The sequence below is a fragment of the Oppia nitens genome, unplaced genomic scaffold, assembly GCF_028296485.1.
Source record: "Oppia nitens isolate AA-2021 unplaced genomic scaffold, nextdenovo-longstitch-racon4-pilon3 scaffold3_pilon_pilon_pilon, whole genome shotgun sequence".
Classification (NCBI taxonomy): domain Eukaryota; kingdom Metazoa; phylum Arthropoda; class Arachnida; order Sarcoptiformes; family Oppiidae; genus Oppia; species Oppia nitens.
In genome coordinates this window covers 6,122,938-6,146,696 of record NW_026533221.1, presented here as the reverse complement: position 1 = coordinate 6,146,696, position 23,759 = coordinate 6,122,938, and the positions used below count along the sequence as shown (strand labels likewise).

The following is a 23,759-nucleotide window of genomic DNA, read 5'->3' as shown; positions in this document are numbered from 1 at the left end:
AGATCAGCACCGCTTCATTTGTAATATATTCCGTTGCGATTTATTCGATTAAAAACTGTAGTCCTTATACTCCTAATTGTCTAACATTTTAACCGCTATTCCACGCAATGATCGCACAGCTGATCCGGCTTCAGATATTGAACGTGCGTCTGGAAGCGCTCGACTTGTGCCACAACAACGAACCAATGCTTGCGATAATCGACGTAAAGCCTCGTGAAGACCGCTGTCGTCGTCCTCGCCGTCGTCCCGGACGACGACTGTTTGTCTCAAAAAAAGAGTTTGAAATCCAGAAATCAATAGTTTTTTTGCCGAATTTCTGTTCAAAAAAATATTAATTAATTAATTGAAAACAATTGAAATAATACTGACAACAACGCCCCTCTGGCCACTAGAAACCCATTCGATCGGATCCACGACAACAACGCGTCTGAACTCAGCACCAAATGGCGTGCAGATGTCCGCAATAGTGGACTGCGGGAATATATGTCAGAACAAAGAGACTAAAAGACATTTTTTACCGATAAATAGCATAAGAATTGTCTTTATTTTGAGTGAAAATCGGTTTTCTATTCGACAAAAGTTGAGCTAAAAATCAAAACAAAAGTTAAATCGAAATCAAAAGCAAAACATTCGAACCGTATTTGTGTTCTTCTTCTTCCACTTCCGTCTCAAACGGCGACTCAGAAGACCTCATATTTGTCTCAATTCGGTCACAAACAGACACTCGACCTTTCGGGACGTCGTACTCGAGTGCCTCAACTCGGCGATTGTTGGCGGGAACGGCGTACTCGAGGGCGTCGTCCGTCGCGTCGTCCGAGACGTCGCAACAATCGATCCGTCGTTCGAACTCTTCTGAAGTGTTTTCCAATTCGTCGTCTTTTCCGTCGTTCGAGACGTCAGAAGACGAGTCGGAAACACGGAGTTTAGCCGCCAGAGGAATGTCATAGTCTTGTAGAGCGTGTCTCGGAATGTCGTAAAGGGTTTCAGAGTTTGATATTTCGGTTAAAGAAAGTCGAAGTCTTTGAGAATTGATTTCTCATTAATAGTCATTAATAAACACGTGATACAACCTGTTGGCCGGTGCCAGACCCGTCTGACCGTCTTCCCGACAACATAACCACCAACCGGGCGCTGCGGCCGCCGACAAGACGTCGAGACGATCGCCGCGAGCGAAAGACAATTCATCGGCCGATTCGGCGAAATTGGCGAACAATGCAATCGCGTGACGTTTGGACGCCATTTATATTCACGGATTAAACGCCGAAAACAACAGAGGATTTCATGTCATCTCTTGTGCGTCGACGCGAATGACGTCATTTCGCTTCAGGCGTTCACCAACTTTTCCAAATGTCTTTCGGCGGACAAATCGGTAATAATTGGTCAGCTCTGATGGCCATTACTTGCACTTCCAAGTCGCGGCTGACTCAATGCCTTGATTGGATTTCGCCCGCGGGTGCCGTCAAGTGTTTGAGAACCGGTTTTTCGAAATTATGTCAAAAATTAATGTCAAGGCAGACATCCGTCGTCCCGAACGACGCACTCTTGAAATGAAATTCTTACTTTTTTGTGTTTTTTATTTGTCGACCGCCGCCGCCGCTCTTCGGGTAAGTGACCACTCGGCACTTGAATCAATCTAATGTCAGTTTCAGTTGCGAAGAGCAGCGTATGATTTGCCGCCAAACGCTCAGGACATCACAGGATTGTCGACAATTCGAAAGACATTTAAATGTGAAAAAGACGGCTATTTTGCGGACACAGACAACGAGTAATCAGTTCTCTATTAATACTTGTCTATTAATTGTCTGTTCTTCAGATGCAAACTGTTCCACATCTGCGCGACGCCTTCCGGACAAAAGTCAACTCCAAATCAAGAAACAATGTTTTGTCCGAAAGAACAACGTTTCGATCAATCGAAGCAGAAGTGCGTCGTTTCGGACGACGCCATTCCTTGTTCCGCTTCCAAAGAGTTCTTCTATTTGAATGACAGAATCGGAACAACTAATTCCGCATTTCTCGGACCACAAGAACGCGATATGGCGGCCGCCGCCCGTCCCGACTACCGCGCGCGCGCCAAACTCGTAAAAAGCAATAAAAGCCGAAATCCTTGAAAGTTTATGTTTATTTCATTGCCATTTGTGGGGAATTCCCCCAAAAAATGGAGAACAAAGCGGCGAAAAGTGCGTCTTCTTCTTCCTATAGAAGAGGTTTACGCCGTGTCTGTCGCGTGAAACCGCATTTAGTGATCATTTTTTTGATTTCTTTAATCGGTTTTTGTTATCATTTTTATTTAGCTTTTAATCAGTTTTTAGAATTCAAAACAAATGTTTCTTTTGGTTATGAATCGCCTAAAAACGGAATCTTTGAATATCCTTCAATTACTCTCTGTTTTCCAGATATTATCCCTCATTTCCATCTTCAACAACTCTTTCCCGAATACGCAGAAGCGGTCAGAAATATATCCGAAGAACAGATTCGCCGAAAAGACGCCAATTTCTGGACGACTGAAGAATCGGCGAAATTCAATGTTTTCGGACTAAAAGGCAAACAATTTCTATAAATATAACAAATATTTAATCGAAAAAATCCTTTTTTAGGCAAATATTTGTATAAATTTTTTGCCGAAAAAGTGTTTAAAAACCAAACGGTTTTAGAAATTCTGGAAAACCTGTCTTTCGGTGAATCAGATGAATGTCTTTTAGACGCCAAACCGAATGTCGAGAACGGATATTCCATGACTTATTGTTCTTCAGTTCGAAATCAAGTTCTGAAGTCATTAAACGGCGATTTCAGGTGTTTTTCCTTTTTATCAAAACTCGATTTCGTTATTGAAAACCAAAATCTCTTCGAAACAAATGTTTTCCTTTCGAAACGAAATTTCGAACAAAGAACTAATAAAGTCCTTTATATCGCGCACTCGAGGAATATAAGTCAAGTCCACCATCCGTTCGACACGGCCTGGAGAGCCCGCGTTCTGGTTCACTCTCCGTTCGCACTTCCCGTTCCCTCTTTCTATCCGTCTATTCCTCTCTACGAATGGTCAAGATTTTACGACATTTCGTTCGCCAAAACCATTTCACACCTCCTGGAGGCGCCCTATCAGACCAATTGTCGGAATTACGGGAACTGTAAGTCTTTTTCTCTCAAATAGTATTAATTATTGATTGATATTTAGATCCAAACGAAACGCAGTCTTCAGACGATTGTTTCGCCAAATGTTTGACTCAAGAATATCGTCGCGAATGTCGATGTCTTCCGCGTTCGGGAGTTCTCTTTCGTCCATCACTTCTTCGATCTGAAGATCGTTTCTGTGAAAAGATAAACAAATGCCAATTCACTAATTATCGGCAAAAATGTTCGGAAAAATGTCAAAAAGACTGTTTGGAACAGACTTTTACGGCCGAGAAGTTCGCAGACATTCCGTTCTTCGCCAGAAACAACATGACTGGTGTTCAGCTGTCGCGCCAACCCGTGGACGACGCTGTGTACCGCCATTCGCCGGCCGTGACTTTGATTCAGTTGATCTGTGATTTCGGGGGTTTAGGCGGTCTTTGGTTGGGGTTTTCGGTGATAACAATCACGACTGCAATCATTCAATTGATTTCTCGTCCTCTGGAAAGACGTCTCAACTCTGAAGACGACTAACAGATGGCGACTCTGTCTTCAATTTCGGACACAATTTCGCGGACTTTAACCGCAAATAATCGCAAATCTTATCGAAAATAAAAACATTTTTTCTGATTTTGTTTTTCAAATCAAAGTTCATTTGAAAAGCGAAACAAAAACCAAAAACAGTCGCAAAAAGACGTCATTTCTGTGTAATTCATGGCCGAAGCGCACTCCGCCGTCGCCTTTAGTTTTCAGGTCACTCACGACGGACTGCGAATCAATTACGACGTCCGCCTCCTTCAGGAGGTGTGGCAGTCGGGGGTGCGGTCGTGGCGTCGACGCATTGCTCGGTTTAATGTGAGTCTTTGTCTGTCTGTCTGTCTGTCTGTTATTAATTGATGCGATATTTCAGAACAATTTGTCCGCCGGAGTCTTTCCGTCTTCCGTCGAGTTCTTGCTCTTCATTTGTTCCGCAGTTCTCTTTTCAGACTTAGTTCTTGCAATTGATCCCTCTTTTGGCGCCATTTCTCTCTTGATTCGAGTCCTCGAATGTCTTCTTCCGCCGACTTTCGTTCGATTATTCGCTTTAATCTTGTTTTCGGTGTTTCTTTGGATCGCAAAAGCATTGTCTTTGAGATACGCTTTAAAATGTCTTTTGATTTACAAGAAATGGATTTTCGAGTCACGTGTCAAAAGTCAGTATTTATTAATTTCTATTCAATTAATCCATTGATTCTTCCCCTCTTTAGAGCCCTCCCTCCTGACCCGCCTCTGGATGGTTGGTCTCCGCCTCCTCACTCTGAAGAAGCCGCGTCTGTATTCATTCCAGGCCTCCCTTCCGCGTCTGCCTTTACCGCCTTTAGAGCAAACCATTTGCCGATATCTGGAATCCGTTCGTCCGCTTCAAAGCGACTCTCAATTCGCCGAAACGACTCGTTTGGCACGTGACTTTGGTCGTGGCGTCGGGAGGCGTTTCCAGCGATATCTTTGGTTGAAGGCGTGGTGGGCCTCCAATTACGTCAGCGATTGGTGGGAGGAGTTTGTCTATTTGCGAGGGCGGGCCCCTCTGGTAGTGAATTCCAACTTTTATGGAATCGATTCGTTGGTGTCTTGTTTGCCGACTCAGAAGCCGTCGGCCAGAGCCGCGAATCTCGTGTATTCGGCTCTTGTGTTCCGGAAACTGGTGGATCGGCAGGAGTTGGCTCCGGTGAGTTTGCCTTGATCCGTTGATCCGTTGATCCGTTAATCCGTTGATCCGTTGATCCGTTTCTCAGATTTTGCTGCAAAAGGCGGTTCCGTTGTGTTCTTCACAATACGAGAGAATCTTCAATACGACGCGAATTCCCAACAAAAACGTCGATTTCGTTCTTCATTCTCGCGATTCTCCACACATTGTTGTTCTCAGTTCTGGAAAGTTCTTTAAACTCCAAATTCACAGAAAAGGAAGACTTCTTCCGCCGCGAGATCTTCAAACGCTTTTTCAGCGCATTATTCAAGACGACTCTCCCGTCACTCCCGAAGAGTCCCGTCTGGCCGCTTTGACGGCTTCGGATCGCGATTGTTGGGCCGAAACTCGATTAAAGCATTTTTCGCGTGGTTTGAATCGCGTTTCGTTGTCTGCAATCGAGAAAAGCGCTTTTGTTGTCGTTCTGGACGACGAATCACATGATTTCCAAACTTCCCAACAATTGGATGCGTGGGCGGCGGCTCTTCTTCACGGAAAAGCAAACGATCGATGGTTTGACAAAAGCTTTCAATTAATTGTCGCAAAAAACGCAAGAGTCGGCTTCAATGGCGAACACTCGTGGGCAGACGCTCCCATTCTCGCTCATCTCTGGGAATTCATTCTTCACCACGACTTCCGTGTCCTTCAATACGATTCAAACGGCGATTGTCGTCTCGGACACTCCCACGCAAACGACGCGTCTCCGCCAATTCGTCTTCAATGGGATTTGACTCCTCCTCTTTGTCTGGCCATTGATTTGGCCTTCAAAAGCGGTAAATCTAAAGATTAATTCTTTAATTGATTTTGTGTTGAAAACTAATGGTTTAATCGACAGCTGTTTCGGTGGTAAAAGACGTCGATTTGCGTCTCTTTTCGCACAAAGAGTTCGGCAAAAGATTTATCAAAAGATGTCACGTGAGTCCCGACGCCTTCATCCAAATGGCGCTTCAGTTGGCGTACAGACGAGACCAAGGTCATCTGTCGTTGACATACGAGGCGTCAATGACACGACTGTTCCGCGAAGGACGCACTGAAACCGTTCGTCCGATTACTAATCAAAGCAAACGATTTATAGATCAAATGCTTTCCTCCGAAGTCTGCGATAAAAACCAATCGAAAGAACTTCTTCTGAAGGCATGTCTCAATCATCAGCGCCTATACCAGGAGGCCATGTGCGGGGGAGGCGTCGATCGGCATTTGTTCTGTCTTTACGTCATTTCTCGCTATTTATCAGTCGATTCTCCGTTTCTGTCGTCTGTTTTGTCCGAACCGTGGCGTTTGTCTACTTCGCAGACGCCTCACGGCCAGGTAGGTCTGGTCGACGCCGACTTTGTTTCGGCCGGCGGAGGTTTCGGTCCGGTCGCAGACGACGGATACGGAGTTTCTTATATCATTGCCGGCGAAGACAATATCTTTTTTCACGTTTCGTCCAAAATCTCGTGCAAAACAACGGATTCCAAGAGATTCTCGAAAAACATCGAAAAAGCTCTGAAAGACATTCAAAACATTTTTATCTAACTTTTATTCAATTATTTTTCAATAAAATCGTTGAGAATTTTCGCCAAATCTTTGGCCAAAACTATATATTTGTGTCCGAAGTCGTCATCGAAGGCCACGAATTGAGTTCTTTGTTGTCTTTTTTCGGACTCAAAGAAGAGTTTTTTCCCTAAACTGAAGGGAATTATTGCGTCATTTGTGTCGTGAAGAAAAAGAATCGGAATTTTGACGTTTTTTATGACCGAAAAAGAGTCGAAATTTGTTTCTTTTGATTCGATTAGAGGTTTGACAACAAATGTCTCGAAAAAAGGCAAAAATCGAAACACTTTTGAAAACGGATGAACTCTTACGGCGTCTCCGATCGATGTAAACCCGGATTCAATCACAAGAACCGACGGAAGAACCGATTCAGACAATCCAGTGACTAAAGAGATGGCAACAGACGTTCCCAAAGAGTGTCCCCAAACAACCACTCGATTGGGATTCACTTCATTAGACAATAACCACTTGAAGACGGAAAAGGCGTCCGAAATGAGTCCGTCTTTCGTCGGTTTCAAAGGAGAAGAGTCTCCGAATCCTCGGTAATCAAAAGCCAAAACATGACTTTCCGTTTCAATCAGTTTTTGGTAAAGAAGTCTTCTGTGATGTCCTCCTCTTGCGCCGCCGTTTCCGTGTAAATACAGATAAACGCGTTTATTGTCGTTGAAAGCAGTCTTCGAGTCGACGGAACAGTTGGACGAAAGAGGAAGAATATGCCAAAGACCCAAACGAACTCCTTCTTTGTCCACAATTTGATGCGTTTTTACACATTTGAGACCAAAGTCTTGAGGTTTCGAAAGATTTTTTCGAAATTCTATATTAAAGTCATTCATAAAAACCATTTTTCGACGAAAAGTCTCGGAAAACCGAAAACTGAGAGAAATTGCAAAAACAATGACTAATAAAACGATTAATCCATAGACTAATAGACGAAGACATCCAAGACTTGATCTTTCATTGAATACTTGTTTCCGTTTTCCCAAAACTTCTTTCTCTTGTTTTTCGCCGAAAATTCTTTTCCGAATTGAAGACATCGTTAATCACGTGATTGGAGTGAATGTGAGATCACGTGACACAACAACAACAACGCTTTGATTCGAAATAAAAGTGATTTTCAAAGACTTTTCTCGAAAACAATGAAATCATTAAACAGTTTATCAAAAGATAAACAAAAACTCATTTTTATCACAAAATAAACATTTTTATCAAAAACTGTAAACAAATTCATTGAAAATATCTTTTCATTTATTTAAACGTTATTTTAATAGTTATTAAAAATAATTTCTATAAAACAGATACTGGCAGGAAAAGCTTACTAGCTTAATTTTTAAATTAAAATTTTATAGTATAAAATATTTTTTAATTCGTATTTTAGTTGAAATAAAACCAAAAATATTTTTCACAAAAATCAATACAAAAAACAATTTTCCGATTCTTTCATAAAAAATCATTTATTAATCAAAAATTATTAAAAAAGATTAAAAATAAATAATAAACTCTTAAATAAACGCAATTAACAACACTTTCCACGACTTTCTTCAACCGTTTCTTTGACTGCAATTCCTGTCGATTCTGTCCTTTTTGGCGCCGAAATAGTCAATAGTTTTGCGGCTATGAATACAACAGATGTCTTATAGAAAGAAAAAACGGCAAAAATGTGTTACCGATGGCCACAAAAAGTTGTCTAACGTTTTGCGCCGATTTGGCCGAAGTTTCCATAAAGACGGCTCCAATGCTTTGGGCGTATTCGCGTCCATCTGCGGTAAAGCGGAAACTCAATTAGAAACGGGAAATAATAGTGTTTTAATGCCTTTTTCGGAGACGACTCGCGAGTCCTTTAAATCGGTTTTATTGGCGGCGATTGCGATGACAACGCCATCTGTTAGATGTGTTTGTAATTCGCGAACCCATGACTGCAACGAACGGAAAGTCGACTTCAAAGACAAAAATCAAATCAAAACCGAATCTAAAGTCAAAAGAAAGTTCAATACCTGTTGTGTGACGTCATAGACGACAATACAGACCCTCGCCTGACGGTAATACCTGTGATTAACCTATATATGAGAAACAACTCTTGTTTTGCCGAAAATGGACTCACATTGGGGCCAAAGCGCGATACTATAAGATAATTAGTCTTTTAGTCATTTAATTAGAGATTAAAAGGATTAACCATTTCTTGTCCGGCGGTGTCCCAAATGTTGAGTTTGAAAGTAGTGTCCAAATGAAGGAAAGAAGTCGTCATAAAAGAGGCGCTAAAAAGGGTTTTAGTTTTTGAATAGACTTTTGAAAATCGTTACCCAATTGTACTTTCGTTGTTGTTATTAAACGTGTTGTGAACCAAACGCTAATCAAATCAAATCAAATCAATTGTCTTCAAAACAAATCAAAAGACTTACGGCCGCTAAAGACGACTTCCCGACTCCCGAATCCTGAAAAACAATTTCGAGTTAATTCTTACTCAACATTAAGTGTTTGTCTTTGTATTTACGCCTAAAAGACAAATCTTGGCCTCAAATATATTAGACATCATTCGTCGGGAAATCTCGTGAAACACAAGACATTTGACTCGATTTCGAGTCAAAAACGATGTAAACATCAAAACATATGATTTAAAGACAAACTAAAGCGCCATCTCTTGAATCAAATTTTATTTAAGACTTTTTCCACAAAAACTCTTTTAAGGCTTTTATGTCCTAAAAATATATTATCTTTTAATCGAAAAACCGTTTCTTTAATCCAAACTTACGTCCGAAAGACAACTCTTGAGTTGACAATACGCTTCTTCCAAGTCTTTATTAATGATAATCACATCAAAAAGCATCGGATTTTTGTCCACGAATTCCATGTCTTGAACGGCTTGAAGAAGTCGTTTCCGAAGACTCGTTTCATCTTCTGATCCGCGATTTCGAAGATTCCGTTCCTTTGAAACAAACAATTAATGGAAATAAAAGACATTTAATAGAAATGCAAACCAAAGTCAAGACATTTGGAGCGCGAATGAAGAGATATTTAGCGAAAAAGCGTTGATTTTTTAGAGAACGGATTCCATTGATATCTAAATCCAAAACTGGAATTCTATTTGACTTTTGAACGAATGAAAGACTTTCAAAACTATTCGAAAATATTAATCAAAAATCTTTTCATTTAATTATCGGTCAAAACCTCGTTCCGTATAAATGGTCAGAAAAGGTCGCGAATTCCACGAAACGATTTTCGCAAATCATTTTCTCGAAAGTCTTCCTTTCGATGAAATAGTAATCTTTTCCGTCCGTCTCTTCCGATCGCGGCTTTCGAGTCGTATCTGAAAAACAAAAAAAATAAAAAATCTTTGAATTGATTCGAAAATAACTGACGAGAAATCGAAAATCGGAAATAATCGGGAAATTCGGCCAAAAGTCGTCTCAAAAGAGTGCTTTTGCCGCTTCCCGACGGCCCGCACACAACCAACGGCCTGAAAGTCGCGGACGACATGAAGCGAGTGATGGAAATCGACCGCAAAGTGTGTCCGACGACTGAAAAGCCGTTCAAAAGTGTTGTCATTCAGTCATTGATTTGATTGCAAACCAATTGTCTGCAGACTATTCACATAATAAGTAACGATTTTTGCATTGTTTTTGTGTTCCCTTTGAGTCCCCTTTGAGTCCCCTTTGAATGAATGGGTTTTAATTCCATTTGAACTTCCATTTCAACAATGATTTACTGTTACGTGATATTTGACGACTCGCCAGATGTCAGCATTGAATCGATGATTGCATTGAAAGTCAATACAAAGCACTCATTGTTTACATTTCGATGTTTTTTCCGTAACTTTTCGGACATTATTTTTGCCGTCGGTTTTAGTGGACATCCAATGCCCGCAATTTCTCAGTCAGAGTGTTTGTCTTTGAGTGGATTGGTTTATCTTTGTTGAATGTCTTTAATCGGATCTGTTTTGTGATTGAAAGATGGGATGTGTTTATTCTCATTCCCGTCGTTCGCGTTCTTCGCCAACAATCACCAGTCATTCAGACAATCCGCGTGTTTTTCACGTGAGTTTCCGTCTCCACTCACTGTCACTAATCTGATCCCTTGTTCAGGTATGCAATGTTGATGATCATGGACAAGAAGTCAATTTCGGGAAAATCGAAATAACAGACCACGAGTTGGCTCTTCACCAAAAGGGCCGGAACTCGATTCTCTGGTCTCTTCGGTCTTTACGTCGCTATGGATTCGATTCAGAGCTCTTTAGTTTCGAATGCGGACGTCGTTGTCCAACAGGTCCAGGTGTGTCACGTGTCTGACCTTTGACCTCTTTGATCTAATTTGGAATGTGTTTAGGAATCTATGCGTTCAAGTGTTCGAATGCCGAACAGCTGTTTAACGCTCTTCAAGAGGCCATTCAGTTGAACGCTTCTCAACCGCCGCCGACAGTCAGTCCCGACTCCAACGGAACTGTTCCGGACGTCGCGCCGCGTTTGCCTCCTTCTCGCAATACAAACCCGACTAATCCGACGCATGAATACATAAACTCTCCGTTTTACGTCAACGCCGGTCCGCAAACACCACGTGATACTCAGTTACCGACCGCCAGATCTGATGTCAACACGAATTACGCGAAACTCGATGATTTGGTTCGCTTTTATGTCAACATCCGAACCCCCGCCGCCTCCCAGGACTCCCAGACCTCGCCTCCACGCTCTCCTCCCGCAGCAGATCCCGTCAACTACATTCTACTTGACCTGGACTCGGGCCCGCCCTCCGGTCAGCCCACAATAGTGACGACAGCCCCGCCCACTCCCGTCTCGAAGACGCCCACAATGGAGTTGCCAGTTGTAACGCCTCCCACAACTCCCACTTGTATAACAGTTCCGATGTCTTACGCGCAAATAGACTTCGCAAAAACGGAAGCTCTTTCGGCTTCGGCGGCGAATCGAAGAAAACTGTAAATAATTTGTGTTTTCGTAGTCTTTGTTTAGTTTTCGAATATTTTATTAGAATTATTAGAAAATTTGTGTAAATATTATTCGATTCTAAGGTTTGTTGAGCTTTGAGTTCGACTTTGAGTTCGACTTTGAGTTCGACTTTGAGTTCGACTTTGAGTTCGACTTTGAGTTCGACTTTGAGTTCGACTTTGAGTTCGAATCGACAAAAGCTGTAAAATATTTCAACTTTTGGTACACTTTTGCAGAAAAGTATTAAACATTTTCAAATGTAAGGCTTTTTTTGCCTAAAATAGTGTGTAATATATAGTCATTAGTCTATCGTTTGTTCAAAAAATAGTCACAAAAAGTCTTGTTTTTTATCATTCAATCGATTTGTTGTCCAAAAAGTGACCGAAAAATCAAAGAAATTAATAAACATTTTCTCAAACAAGAGTTCACTGCAGTCGACAACGCATGCGCTCAACGCTTGTAGACATTTGCCATACGATTGAGTGCTTTGTTTAGAACAGAAAGTGTTCAACAATTGGACGGCATTTGAGATAAGATTGCGATAAGAGTTAAGTGAAAGAGAGATCAGAAAGAAGTCGACAGAAATTCATTTCATGTCTTCGTCTCTGAAAAAGTCTTTCTAAATATCAATCATTATTCGTCTCAATAAACAGATTGTTTTGACGACAACTGATTCGGTCAGTAATTGTCTATTAAAAAGAATGCCAAACATAAAGGTCTTCAGCGGTTCTTCTCATCCCGATTTGGCCAAAAAGACTGTCGAACGTCTTGGCATTGATTTGGGAAAAGCGGTTCTCAAGAAGTTTTCAAATCAAGAGACTTGGTATGTCTTTAGATGTCTCGAATAATGTCTCATTAATTGTGATTCAGTGTTGAAATCGGAGAATCGGTTCGCGGAGAAGACGTTTATATCATTCAAAGCGGATGCGGAGAAGTCAACGACAATCTGATGGAACTGCTGATTATGATCAATGCGTGCAAAATCGCTTCCGCCCAACGCGTGACTGCAGTTATTCCGTGTTTTCCTTACGCACGACAAGACAAGAAAGACAAGGTTTCAATCAAAACACTCTTTTATTATATACTAATGGTCTGAGTCTTAGTCACGTGCTCCCATTTCGGCCAAACTCGTGGCCAACATGTTGTCGGTTGCGGGCGCCGACCACATCATTACAATGGATTTACACGCTTCGCAAATCCAAGGCTTCTTCGATATTCCGGTCGACAATCTGTTCGCCGAACCGGCAGTTCTCAAATGGATTCGCGAAAATATTCCCGAATGGCGTTCTTGCATTATCGGTTGAATTGCATTATCAATCAATCCATTGATTCATTCATATTCTAACCGTTGATTCCGTCCTCTAGTGTCTCCGGACGCGGGCGGTGCAAAGCGCGTGACGTCAATTGCCGATCGATTGAACGTTGATTTCGCGTTAATCCATAAAGAACGCAAAAAAGCCAATGAAGTCGCGTCAATGGTTCTCGTAGGCGAAGTCAGAGATCGCGTCGCCATTCTCGTCGACGACATGGCCGACACTTGCGGAACAATCTGTCACGCCGCCCAAAAGCTGGCGGAAGCGGGCGCTTCCAAAGTGTATGCGATTCTAACTCACGGCATCTTCAGTGGTCCGGCCTGTGAACGCATCTCTAAGGCGTCTCTCGAAGCTCTTGTCGTGACCAATACCATTCCTCAGGAGAAGAATATGCGTGATTGTCCTAAAATACAGGTTCGACTAATTCTAATTTGAATAATTGTTGAGTAATTGTTGTCTTTTATAGTGTATAGACGTAAGTATGATTTTGGCCGAAGCCATTCGTCGCACTCATAACGGCGAAAGCGTTTCCTATCTCTTCTCAAACGTCCCGATGTAGACATTGTAGACATAATAAGAGAGTAATGGCTGTCTGTCTGTCTCTGATCGCCAATTAATAACGCATTTCTGCTTTTAATTGCTTTTTAATTAATTTTTAGTCTATTTTTAGAACAATTATTTACATTCCATTAATATTACAGAAAAATTGTTTTTTTTGATAATTATTTTTGTCATTAAATCAAGTTTTGACCAATTTTTACAACAATTTAGTCTATAATTAATGCATGAAATGTTTTGCTTAAAAATAATCACATTTTGTTACAAAAAAAAGTAAGAAATTTCCAAAAATAAAGTCAAAAGTTGTCGATTTGTTTGTCTTTCTGTTGACTACTTTTTTAATCAACAGATATCTCATTTCATGGCCGAAGCCATTAGACGTAATCACAATCGCGAGTCCATCGGTTCCCTATTCAAAGAAGTGCCCTTTTAGTCATAGATAACAGTCTATCGAAGCAATCATTGGTTAAAACAGTTCTGCAAATGCATCGCAACACTGCTTATCAATTATCACGTGTTTATTATCTATACTTTTAGTCATTTAATCAATTGTTGTATTTATTTATTATCGAAAATAAAACTAATTTTTTCAAAACAATTATTGCAAATAAAAAATACGTTTAAATTCCAAAAACACAATCAAATTAATTATATTTAGAGAGGATTTTAGTCCCAAAAAACAATTCAATTAAATTCGCGTTTTTTGTATAAACTTTAAAAGTATTACAGATTTTAACAGAAAATTTGTTTTATTATTGCAAATGAAATATCAATCGATTTATAATATTTTACAGTAAATTAAGTTTTCTTAAAATCTTATGAATTATTTTACAGATTTCGGATTTAAATGGTTTAAATTTTAAATATTTTTTCGATAAAAACAATTAATTTTATTGTAGAAAAACTTTACAAAAGATTCGGTTATTTTATTATTAATAATATTTTATTAATTTTTACACAAAAGTCATGTCATTTGAGATCAGATTTGTTTTGCCAATGATTTGGAAGTGTTATAGATATTCCAGAGATCTTTTTCTACAAAGATTTCGCTATAATTGACGACAAATTTAATAAAATCTAATAAATTAACAAAATTTAAAACAGTTTTTATTGAATTTCAAAAGATATAAACGAATAAAACATCAGAAATTGATAAAAATTTATAAAAATTGATAAAAATTGGCACAACTTTTGATTGAATTGTTTAAAGAAATGTTTCTTCAGTGATAAGCGGGATAACTGAAAGACAAAGACAATAAAAGCTATTTTGAGAAACAAGAGTTCAAATAAACTTACGGAATGGGAATAGGCATCGGTCCGGACGCACCGTACTGACCACCACCGCCGCCGCCGCCTTGAAGCCCTCCCCGGGCCAACAAAATGCCGAAAATGAGTCCTTTGAGAAACTTTTTGTCTCCCATCGCGACAATTATGGAAATCGAGACGAAAAGCAAAAAACAAAGAAACAAAAGGTTTTTTGAAAGCATTTTCCGAAACAATGAATTGAAAACAGAAATCGAAAGACTTTTATATAGTTTTTATCGCTTTAATTGTTTTCAAAAGATTTATTTAAAAACGAGACAAAAGGAAAGACAGACAAAGACAAAGACAGACAAAGACAAAGACAACACCCAATTATTATTATCGATTCAAAGAACCATTAATTCAATCAATTATTAAAGCTTTAATTAATTTCTCAATCAATTAATTATTTGAACGATGTTTTCAATAATCTCTTCCTAATTCGGAATTAAATAAACTATTAATTAAATAATGATTTAAAGTCAATAAACTATTGAATAATAAATCTATAAATGGATTGAAATTATAATAATTAGCGAAAGAAACGCCTTTTCAATAATGACTGCATTTTTCACAACTATTTTAATTGACTTCAAAAATGATTTCACTTTTATTTGATCACAACTTCTGTGGAAATGTTTGCATTAAAATTAATCCGATTTCTTATAGTCCTTTCGTTGGTCTTTGTCTTGTGTTCTTCGGCCAAATCATTCCTCAAAGGTCTTCTTGTGGGCGCTCTTTTGGGTCATAAGAAAGCGTCGTTACTGAACGACAAAGAGGAATCCAAAGACGTCCACCACTACGACAACATTCCCGCTCACAAGGAGTACATCCCGATCCACGAAGAACCGCGTTATATTCCCATCTAGTAAGTCAAGTCTTCTAAACTACTTTTCCTACTTTTAATCAATTTCAAAGTATTGTCAAAGAATGCAAAAAACCGGGATTAAGTGTCGGATTAAGGAACGGCCATCACGTGGTCCACCATCACGACCATCAACACAACTTCGGCGCATTCGAGCATTCGGCGTCGGGAATGGAGACCATGGCTGACGAGGACAACGCAGGCAAGTATTTGGGATCTCTAGACGGATACGAGAGTCGCGACAATGGCGTCAAGACGACGAAGAAAAGCGAATTCAAAGAAAACAACGAAAACGACATTCAAATGAATGAAAACCAATTCATCGATTAATTAATAAAAGTTTAGTGTTTTTGAGCTCTTATTTTGAAACTGTAATCAAATAATTGAAGCAAATATTGATTTGTTATAAAAAATGGAAATTAAAGACAAATAAGAAACTTAAGTGTGATATCAAGTGATGTCTTCTGTGATCAAAGATATCACAGTTTAAGTTTCTTTTGTCGAATTTATTCAATGAATAGTTATTTAAATGAATTAATAAATAAATGATTGAATTATTATAATTATTATATAACACACGGCAGTTGAGTGTAACGCATGGCATAACCTATAGAAACAAATTCGTGAGAAATACTCGTTTTTTACGCTCAAATGATTGTTTAAATCAATTACCGATTTGTGAGTTAAAGGCGTTATTGAAATGATCGCCATTTGAACGAACTTTCAATTGAAACGGTTTTGATCGCGCTATCAAACAATCAATTAATTCAAACATTCAATCAACCAATCAATGCTTACAAATGACAAAATCGTGATCCAATAGTTTTGCTCCGCAGAACCTGTCCTCTCCCTGTCCCGTTCCTTCAAGAGATCCCTGGTCTATACCAACAAAGTCATCAAAATTGCACAACTGTCCACTTGCGCCTCCTATTCAAAGAAGAAGACAAACATTAGTAAAAATCTTTTGACGCTTTTAATGTCTAACCGTTGCATATTCTGGAGGGAAACAGAGGATCGCGTTCTGCAGGCATTACACCCGGCAATACTGACTCTGAAGACAACTTTTTGCCCGATTTTCCCGAATTCAAAGGTACGAAAGGAAAGGGATGCGAACACTCACCGAATTCGGTGTCTTTTCCTACAAAACAAACAAACAATTTGCAAACAATTATTGGCGAAATCGGCAAACCTTCAAAGGGAGCTCCGAATAGGAAAGATCCCGGTTCCGCTGTTTCCCATTTTATGGCACAAAAGTTCTCTTCAGTTCGGATGCAAACCGTGTATCTCAAGTTCGCCAAATACCGCGCTCTGAACTCAATCTAAGACAACGTTAGATAAAAAGTCTTGTTTGCGATAAAAACCTACTTTCGGTCCGAAATTGAAACTTTTGATGACATCCGTCGGCGACCGGTAATACTGGAGACAACCGGACGGCGCCATGTCCAGATTATTGCAGGGAATCATATTGATCTTGAGTTTCCATTTGCGATTAGAACGGTTGCCATTCGTGACAATGGACAGAACGACGGGATTAGCAGATCCACGGCCCATATCCACGTAAACTAACAGAAAAACAATTAAAATCCAAACCGAAGCCAAATGTCTGCTCACGAACTGTGTTGTCCGCCGTTTTCGCCGCAAATAATAGGCAGACGTTCGCCAACAGTAGTTCTGACCATAAAAGAGTCGGTCGTACAGAAACCGTTTTCATCGGGTTGTGATAATTGGAATTCTTCGAAGTCTACGAACAAAACAGTGAAAAGACTGAAAAGAGAAGAACATGTCTCACCTAATCTCAATTGGCAGACATTCGGCAACTTCTTGATTGTCACCTGACATGTGTTGGTCTCGTTCTCGAAGTCGGGATATTGTTTGTTGACAAACAATGTTTCGTTTTGCGACGTCTCTCCATTGCACGTGAATTTGAAGGAACAACAGGCGGCGAAACCGTTAGCACAGCGACCAATCACTTGACCTTTTCTCGACAGACATTCGTTCTGTTGAGAGATTAAGATTAAAGACAGAGATATATAATGTGATAAATACCTCATAGAGACACGTTCCTCCTTCTTCGTTATCTCCATTACAGACAGTATTCTGGAAGCGAATCATTGAGAATATTCCGGGAATAGAAATCGGACGAATCAGTTGTGACCGAAGAGGACAGACACTCAGAGTCAAGACACAGATCACTAATAACTGATTCATATCTGAAATATTGACAAAAGCTTTAAAAACTTTGTTTAGAAATGTTGAGAAATACCTTTTTTTTGGTGAAAAATGGATGAGAAAAAGGGTTTTTTGATTAAACAATTAAAAGTTTCATTTCTCGGACTTTGTTTTGTGTTCAATGGTTTACAGAAAATGTTTGTAAAGTTGTGTAACAGTTGTGCACAAAAACCCGGAAATCCAACGTTAGGTTAGGTTAACGCCTCAGGCAATGATGCAGTCATAGGATGAGCTTTGAGGAGAGGGCCCACAGACAGACACTACGGCTACAAAACGGCAAATCTGTTGCCGTTTTTGGCGTCAATTAAGCGCTTAGAGGTGAAGGTCGAGGGCTTTCAGATAACAAATCATTTTTTAGCTAAAAAGCTCTCCAAAAGACTGCTTCAAACACTTCCTTATTTAATACCATTCAATGCTTTGAATTTATATTTGTTTTCTAACAATATTTATACACATTTTCACAAATTTATGTCAACTTTTCAAAACAAATCAAATACTTTCAAACAAATACTTGTTTTTTATCACAATTATTACAACTTTTCAATTCTCTGACAATTATTGCTTATATTTTCAACTTTTAAACTAAATTTATAATAAATTAATTTTAGATTAATTCAATTGACAAAAACTTTATTCAAAGGTTTTAAAGCTATTTATGTTTTCAAATAAACTACAAGTGTTTAGAAAATAGTTTTTCTAATTAATTATTTGATTTATATTTAAATAACTTTTTTTAAATCAATAATAAATGTTTTATTCTTTATTTTGAAAAATTAAATACTTTTATAAAAACCAAATTCTGATAAAAAGATTACTTTTTGACGAATTTTAATACTTAATCGAGTTTTTCATGATTTTTCTATGACTTTAAATAATTGCGTTAAGAAATAGCAAATTTGTGTAAAGTTTGAAATCCAGAGAAATTAGAGAAAAAACAAGATTTAAAATTAGTTGAATGACTGCAATATATAATAGTTTTGTTAAAATGTTTATCATTTATGTTAAAAAACTTGAAAAAACCTGAATTTAGAAATGATTTAACAGATTATTAAACGTTTTCTGCTTTGATTTGATTTGAATTAAAATAATTAGTAAAAAACAAAATTAGACTAAAGACCTAAATATAGAAACACAATGTTTTAGTCATGTTTTGAAAACAACTTTTACTTTTATTTATCGATGATTACAAGTAATAAAGACTATAATTTAGTTGTCAGTAATCATAGGATGACTGACACAAACACAAACTCAACTCAAATCCAAACCACAACTAGAAAACCAAATTTCTGAATACCTGATCAACGATTGCATAGCTTTAGGGCTAAGAGTGCTTACAGTGATGTCGAGTAGTGATATTCCGTGCAGTGATAGACCGGTCCTGAAGGCAGCCAATGACCCGTTATATAAGAGATGAGTCGCTATTTCCGGGTCTATCAGTTTGTGGCGGAGTTTTGTTGAGTTTGTTGTCAAATGTGAGCTTTGCTTACAACACATCACAACTAAAATGGTTTGTATTTTCCAACTAATGTTCAAAACTCATCCAATTGTCCACAGATTCGTCCTTCGTTTGTCTTTTTGGCTCTTTATTTGGTAACTGTGGTCTTGGGACAGTCCAGCTTCAGACCGCCGTCCATTCCGGCCATCTTTGCGATAATCCGATATCAGAACAGTCCGTGTAATACAGAGTCGAATACTCCGGGAACTTGTTTGGCACAAAACGACTGCTTGACTCGTTCGGGAACTCCGGACGGCACCTGTGCCTCAGGATTCGCCTCCTGTTGTAATTTCAAGTTCACGTGCGGCGGACGAACCAAAGAAAACGAAACCATTTTTGTGAACAATTTGTTTCCGCGAACAGACAACGGAACAAATACATGTCAAGTCACGATTGATAAACAGCCAAATGTCTGTCAACTCAGACTCGGTTTGCTTTTTCAAACTATTTCAATCAATTTCAATCAATTTCAATCAATTTCAATCAATTTCAATAACACTTTCAATTGACAGACTTTGAGGAGTTTTCTTTGGCTCAACCCGATGAAAACGGTCAGTGCACTACAGACTCTTTTATGGTCAGAACAACTGTTGGCGAAAGACTTCCCATTTTGTGCGGCGATAACAACAATCAACACCGTAAGAAACCCAACTTCAAACTATTCTCCCTTTTCTAACCTTTGACTCTAGTTTACGTCGATATGGGCCGCGGATCAGCCAATCCAGTCGTTCTGTCCGTTGTCACGAACGGCAACAATATTGGCCGCAAATGGAAAATCAAGATCAATATGATTCCGTGCAATAATCTGGACATGGCGCCGTCCGGATGTCTTCAGTACTTCCGGTCGCCGTCGGCTGTCGTCCAGAGTTTCAATTACGGATTACCGGTAAGACTTGAAGACCGAAAGGACTGAGAGTTTGATTGTTTTGAATCTTCAGATGGAAGGAAGAGCGAGATATTTGTCAAACTTGAGATACACGTCATGCGTTAGAGTCGAAGAGAACTTTTGTTCAATAAAATGGGAAACTGACACTCTTTCGTCCTTCTCGTGGGGCGCACCCTTCGAAGGCAATCTCACCTCAAGGGGCGCGAGTGGCGGACTCTGCAATGTCGACGATTTCATTGGCATCGATCAGGGAAGTGCTGAAGGGAGCGGTCCGGGAGAAGACAGGATTTGCGGAACAAAACTTCTTGAAGACGATTACATTATTTGTGAGTCAAATATCAATCGATATTTATATTTATTTGATTTGTTTGTTTGATTTGATTGTTAGCTCGTTCTAAGCCTTTTCAACTTAAAGTTCGTTCAAATAGTGACCAAAAATTAAACGCCGAAAATGCACAGCACGGTATGTATTCATTGTTTGATTCATTCATTGATTAATTGATTGACAATTATGTTTATATTAGGTTTTTCGCTGCGTTACGTTCAACTTCCGTGTGTTATCTGAAAACAACTACAAATATTAGAACAAATAGTAATGATTTTCAACTAATTTATTTCACATCATTTGACACTACATTTGACAACACTTTCCAACGCTTTCTTAATATAACACTAAAGATGTTATAAAACACACAAAACATCTGAAACACTAAATATTAATATAGAGTTTATTATATAAAACAACACTTAATTGACAAACAAGTTGTACAGAATATTTCCCACAAATCCTACAGAATATTCTTCAAATTTAGAAAATTTTTTAATTGTAAAAAATAAGACAAAAGACAACAATTTTCTTATTAACAGTCATTGAAATTTTATTTATTTCAGTTCTCACATATTTATTATCTTAAAGTCATTAACTTATTGATTAATTTATTATACTTTAAATTGTAATAAATTATGAATTAATAAAAATATATTCAATTAAAAAATGTGTGTTTTATTACTTACTTTTGATAATTATAACTGAATGACTCCCTAATTGTAATAAAAATCAAATAATGCTTTTATACTAACATTAATTTAATGGATATTTAATAAATACGCCTATAATATGAACTGTTCAACTATTCTGTCGACACTAAACCTTAATTAGTTGTAAACATTTCTAATTTTTGATAAAATAAGTTTTAATTTAGAAAATTTGTTTAAATCCTGGATTTTAAATAAAACACAATTTGAAACTAATTTTCAGACTAAGACTCAGCAATTTGTTTTAATGTCTATTAAACTAAATTATTAGAATGTTTACAATTGTTTCAAGTATTTATTGTAAAATTGTTTTAATAATTACCAAAAAAACTAAAAGAAATAAAAGAAAACCTTTAAAAAGATTGTCTAAAAATTGGTTAAATGTTTTGATACAAAGTATACAATCTATAAAACATTAGAATTAAAAATAGGTTTTTGGTTGTAATTAAAAATTTCGGATTCAATTTCTAAATGTCCGGCATTTGAATGACAAACTGTTGTCAAATAATCTTCAAAAAAGAAATAAATTCTATATAAAGGAAATAACATTAAAATAAACAATTTTTGGTGATTTTAAATGACGTCAATAGACGTGAGAAAACTTAAGAAATAATAAAAATTTAGAAGAATTTATTATTTTTGTGATATTTAGGTCAGAAATATGTCAGTCATGTTCACTAAAATCCAAACCTTGAACTTAAACTAAGTTTTATTATTTATCGCGTTTTCAAAACTAGTTTTTGCCAAAAAATGTTTAATGAATTTTTGTTAATAAAAACCCGAATATTGTTTAAATTCATTGAAAACTTGAACTTTAAATTTAAAATATTATATAAACTGTTATCTCAAGACTTCTTTTAATCGGTTGATGACCTGTTTTGATGCAATACTTCCGCAAAGTCACAAAAGACATCCAATTGAAGAGTAGGTTCTTGTCGTAAGACGTGTTCTTTTAGTTGATTATAAATCAGACTTCAATTAGAGAGAAGAGTCGGAAGACTCAGAATTTTCTATAGATTTGTTAGCATTTCTAATCCATAGTAAGTTTGAATCGTTTGTTTGAATTTAAAGTTTTTAATTTTCATGTCTTTCGATCACCAGAAATGGGTCCGCAATTTGTCATTTTGTTTGTCTTTTTGATTCATTGTTTGGATCAAAGTCAAGCGACAAACGCCACGAGTCGTCAATTCTGGCGACCCGTTTCCAACATTTTCCAACCGATTCGTCTGCAGAACACTCCGTGTAATACCGATGTGGGCGACGCCGGAACGTGTCTCTCGGAAACCGATTGTCGGTCTCGAGGCGGAACAGGTTCGGGTCAGTGTGGACGCAGTGGTCTCACGTGTTGTACGTTTAAATTCACGTGTTCGGGAAAGACGTCGAGCAATGAAACGCTTTTTGTGAATCCTTCGTATCCAATGGGAGAAAACGGAACCAACACTTGTCAAGTGACCATTCAGAATGCTCCCGACGTCTGCCAATTGAGATTAGGTTTGTCACTGTTTGGACACCAATTCGATTCCAACCTTTGATTCTATTTTTGTCTTTAGATTTAGAGGAATTCAGTCTTTCTCCGCCCGATGATTACGGCAGATGTACTAAAGACTCATTTATGGTCAGAACAACTGTCGGCGAAAGACTGCCAATGCTTTGCGGTGAAAACAAAGGTCAGCACTTGTACGTAGATATGGGTCGCGGATCGGGAAATCCAGTGGTTCTTTCGGTGATCACAAACGACATCGACTTTTCGCGGAAATGGAAGATAAAGATTTCGTTGATTCCGTGCAATAACTATGTGATGGCTCCGTCGGGTTGTCTTCAATACTATAGACTTCCATCAGATGTGATTCGATCTTTCAATTACGGACTAAAAGTAATGCAAAGTTCAATGATTTCAAAGATTAACTGATTTTTGCGACAATAGGTGGACAACAAATCGCGGTATTTGTCGAACTTGCGGTACACGTCTTGTATTCGCGTCGAAGAAAACTTTTGTGCCATAAAATGGATGACAGAAACGGAAAACTCGTTTTCTTGGGGCGCTTCCAATGACCCGCTTTACAGCACCGGAAACGTCTCGTTCTCCGATTTGGGACTGACGGGCGGTCTTTGCAATGACGACGACTACGTTGGCATTGATCAGGGATCTCAAGAAGGAAGTGGTGCCGGAGAAGACAGGTTTTGTGGCGGACGACTCTTCTACAACAATGTAGTCATTTGTAAGTCATTTGTTGTTGAAATACCTGTGCTTTCAATCTGACAATCGATTGCTTACTGACCCCACAGCCCGATCCAAACCATTCCAACTGAAAGTCAGGTCAAACTCAGATCAAACGGAAAATGCCAGACATTCACAAAACGGTTAGTAATTATCAAACGATTGAATTAATTAATAATGAATTTTGTTTGAAATTAGGATTCGCTTTACGTTACGTTCAATTGCCGTGTGTTAACTGATTTAGACATTCATTTAACTGAATTCATGAGTGATTGCAAAACATCTTATTTATTACTCATTAATCCAAACATTTTATAATTATTATTAATAAACTAATTATAATTTTCATAAATTAAGTTTTTCTAAACTTTCCAAAAACTAACCATTTATTTATAATTGTGTAATAAAACTAATAAAATGATTAAAAAGTGGATATTTTTATGTTTCAATTGATTTTAGTATTAATTTATTGTCCAAATAGTAATAAATAGTTTTCAAGTTTTCCTAAGATTTTGTAATTAAAATAATTATTAAAGTAAAGTTAAATTTAATTAAATCTT

The 23,759-nt window shown here is 38.1% G+C and overlaps 11 protein-coding genes across 12 annotated transcripts; 6 read left to right on the top strand and 5 right to left on the bottom strand.

Annotated features, from left to right (window-relative positions):
• Positions 1 to 4: 4 nt before the first annotated feature.
• LOC128958345 (uncharacterized) lies at positions 5 to 1,317 on the bottom strand. Its single transcript, XM_054304191.1, has 5 exons — positions 1,071 to 1,317; positions 637 to 1,019; positions 519 to 585; positions 370 to 471; positions 5 to 316 (listed from the first exon to the last, which is right to left on the bottom strand). The coding sequence occupies exons 1-5, from the start codon at positions 1,238 to 1,240 to the stop codon at positions 73 to 75; spliced, it is 966 nt and encodes a 321-aa protein (XP_054160166.1). The 5' UTR covers positions 1,241 to 1,317; the 3' UTR covers positions 5 to 72.
• A 99-nt stretch (positions 1,318 to 1,416) lies between these two features.
• On the top strand, positions 1,417 to 2,108 carry LOC128957985 (uncharacterized). Its single transcript, XM_054303798.1, has 3 exons — positions 1,417 to 1,604; positions 1,650 to 1,765; positions 1,814 to 2,108. The coding sequence occupies exons 1-3, from the start codon at positions 1,491 to 1,493 to the stop codon at positions 2,106 to 2,108; spliced, it is 525 nt and encodes a 174-aa protein (XP_054159773.1). The 5' UTR covers positions 1,417 to 1,490.
• LOC128958341 (degenerin deg-1-like) lies at positions 2,105 to 3,738 on the top strand. 2 transcript variants are annotated; one of them, XM_054304185.1, is made up of 4 exons: positions 2,105 to 2,540; positions 2,595 to 2,790; positions 2,920 to 3,125; positions 3,173 to 3,738. In XM_054304185.1, the coding sequence occupies exons 1-4, from the start codon at positions 2,156 to 2,158 to the stop codon at positions 3,640 to 3,642; spliced, it is 1,257 nt and encodes a 418-aa protein (XP_054160160.1). In that variant the 5' UTR covers positions 2,105 to 2,155; the 3' UTR covers positions 3,643 to 3,738. The 2 variants fall into 2 exon arrangements, with proteins under 2 accessions (XP_054160160.1, XP_054160159.1); XM_054304184.1 differs by having other exon boundaries at positions 2,595 to 3,125.
• A 22-nt stretch (positions 3,739 to 3,760) lies between these two features.
• Positions 3,761 to 6,420, top strand: LOC128958337 (carnitine O-palmitoyltransferase 1, liver isoform-like). The gene is made up of 5 exons (XM_054304181.1): positions 3,761 to 3,963; positions 4,019 to 4,301; positions 4,356 to 4,813; positions 4,881 to 5,604; positions 5,667 to 6,420. The coding sequence occupies exons 1-5, from the start codon at positions 3,823 to 3,825 to the stop codon at positions 6,347 to 6,349; spliced, it is 2,289 nt and encodes a 762-aa protein (XP_054160156.1). The 5' UTR covers positions 3,761 to 3,822; the 3' UTR covers positions 6,350 to 6,420.
• Positions 6,338 to 7,502, bottom strand: LOC128958343 (lysophosphatidylserine lipase ABHD12-like). The gene has a single exon (XM_054304189.1). It carries the CDS (start codon positions 7,399 to 7,401, stop codon positions 6,361 to 6,363), a length of 1,041 nt encoding a protein of 346 aa, XP_054160164.1. The 5' UTR covers positions 7,402 to 7,502; the 3' UTR covers positions 6,338 to 6,360.
• Positions 7,503 to 7,799: 297 nt separating this feature from the next.
• On the bottom strand, positions 7,800 to 9,030 carry LOC128958548 (ras-related protein Rab-22A-like). Its single transcript, XM_054304428.1, has 9 exons — positions 8,856 to 9,030; positions 8,764 to 8,796; positions 8,665 to 8,711; positions 8,538 to 8,619; positions 8,466 to 8,485; positions 8,359 to 8,410; positions 8,178 to 8,301; positions 8,032 to 8,124; positions 7,800 to 7,978 (listed from the first exon to the last, which is right to left on the bottom strand). Exons 1-9 carry the CDS (start codon positions 8,961 to 8,963, stop codon positions 7,881 to 7,883), a joined length of 657 nt encoding a protein of 218 aa, XP_054160403.1. The 5' UTR covers positions 8,964 to 9,030; the 3' UTR covers positions 7,800 to 7,880.
• Positions 8,953 to 9,986, bottom strand: LOC128958547 (guanylate kinase-like). Its single transcript, XM_054304427.1, has 5 exons — positions 9,721 to 9,986; positions 9,530 to 9,668; positions 9,340 to 9,478; positions 9,114 to 9,287; positions 8,953 to 9,060 (listed from the first exon to the last, which is right to left on the bottom strand). Exons 1-5 carry the CDS (start codon positions 9,905 to 9,907, stop codon positions 9,019 to 9,021), a joined length of 681 nt encoding a protein of 226 aa, XP_054160402.1. The 5' UTR covers positions 9,908 to 9,986; the 3' UTR covers positions 8,953 to 9,018.
• A 107-nt stretch (positions 9,987 to 10,093) lies between these two features.
• On the top strand, positions 10,094 to 11,698 carry LOC128958546 (fibroblast growth factor receptor substrate 2-like). Its single transcript, XM_054304426.1, has 3 exons — positions 10,094 to 10,395; positions 10,444 to 10,630; positions 10,685 to 11,698. The coding sequence occupies exons 1-3, from the start codon at positions 10,312 to 10,314 to the stop codon at positions 11,290 to 11,292; spliced, it is 879 nt and encodes a 292-aa protein (XP_054160401.1). The 5' UTR covers positions 10,094 to 10,311; the 3' UTR covers positions 11,293 to 11,698.
• Positions 11,699 to 11,824: 126 nt separating this feature from the next.
• LOC128958545 (ribose-phosphate pyrophosphokinase 1) lies at positions 11,825 to 13,290 on the top strand. The gene is made up of 5 exons (XM_054304425.1): positions 11,825 to 12,121; positions 12,169 to 12,352; positions 12,402 to 12,597; positions 12,664 to 13,025; positions 13,078 to 13,290. The coding sequence occupies exons 1-5, from the start codon at positions 12,000 to 12,002 to the stop codon at positions 13,168 to 13,170; spliced, it is 957 nt and encodes a 318-aa protein (XP_054160400.1). The 5' UTR covers positions 11,825 to 11,999; the 3' UTR covers positions 13,171 to 13,290.
• Positions 13,291 to 16,119: 2,829 nt separating this feature from the next.
• Positions 16,120 to 17,933, bottom strand: LOC128958550 (uncharacterized). The gene is made up of 5 exons (XM_054304429.1): positions 17,383 to 17,933; positions 16,952 to 17,333; positions 16,702 to 16,898; positions 16,322 to 16,655; positions 16,120 to 16,263 (listed from the first exon to the last, which is right to left on the bottom strand). Exons 1-5 carry the CDS (start codon positions 17,542 to 17,544, stop codon positions 16,124 to 16,126), a joined length of 1,215 nt encoding a protein of 404 aa, XP_054160404.1. The 5' UTR covers positions 17,545 to 17,933; the 3' UTR covers positions 16,120 to 16,123.
• Positions 17,934 to 18,956: 1,023 nt separating this feature from the next.
• Positions 18,957 to 23,461, top strand: LOC128957984 (uncharacterized). Its single transcript, XM_054303797.1, has 13 exons — positions 18,957 to 19,023; positions 19,079 to 19,489; positions 19,573 to 19,698; positions 19,750 to 19,946; positions 19,999 to 20,272; positions 20,335 to 20,409; positions 20,471 to 20,502; positions 21,964 to 22,021; positions 22,083 to 22,472; positions 22,532 to 22,854; positions 22,906 to 23,200; positions 23,268 to 23,342; positions 23,398 to 23,461. The coding sequence occupies exons 1-13, from the start codon at positions 18,957 to 18,959 to the stop codon at positions 23,436 to 23,438; spliced, it is 2,364 nt and encodes a 787-aa protein (XP_054159772.1). The 3' UTR covers positions 23,439 to 23,461.
• Positions 23,462 to 23,759: the final 298 nt, after the last annotated feature.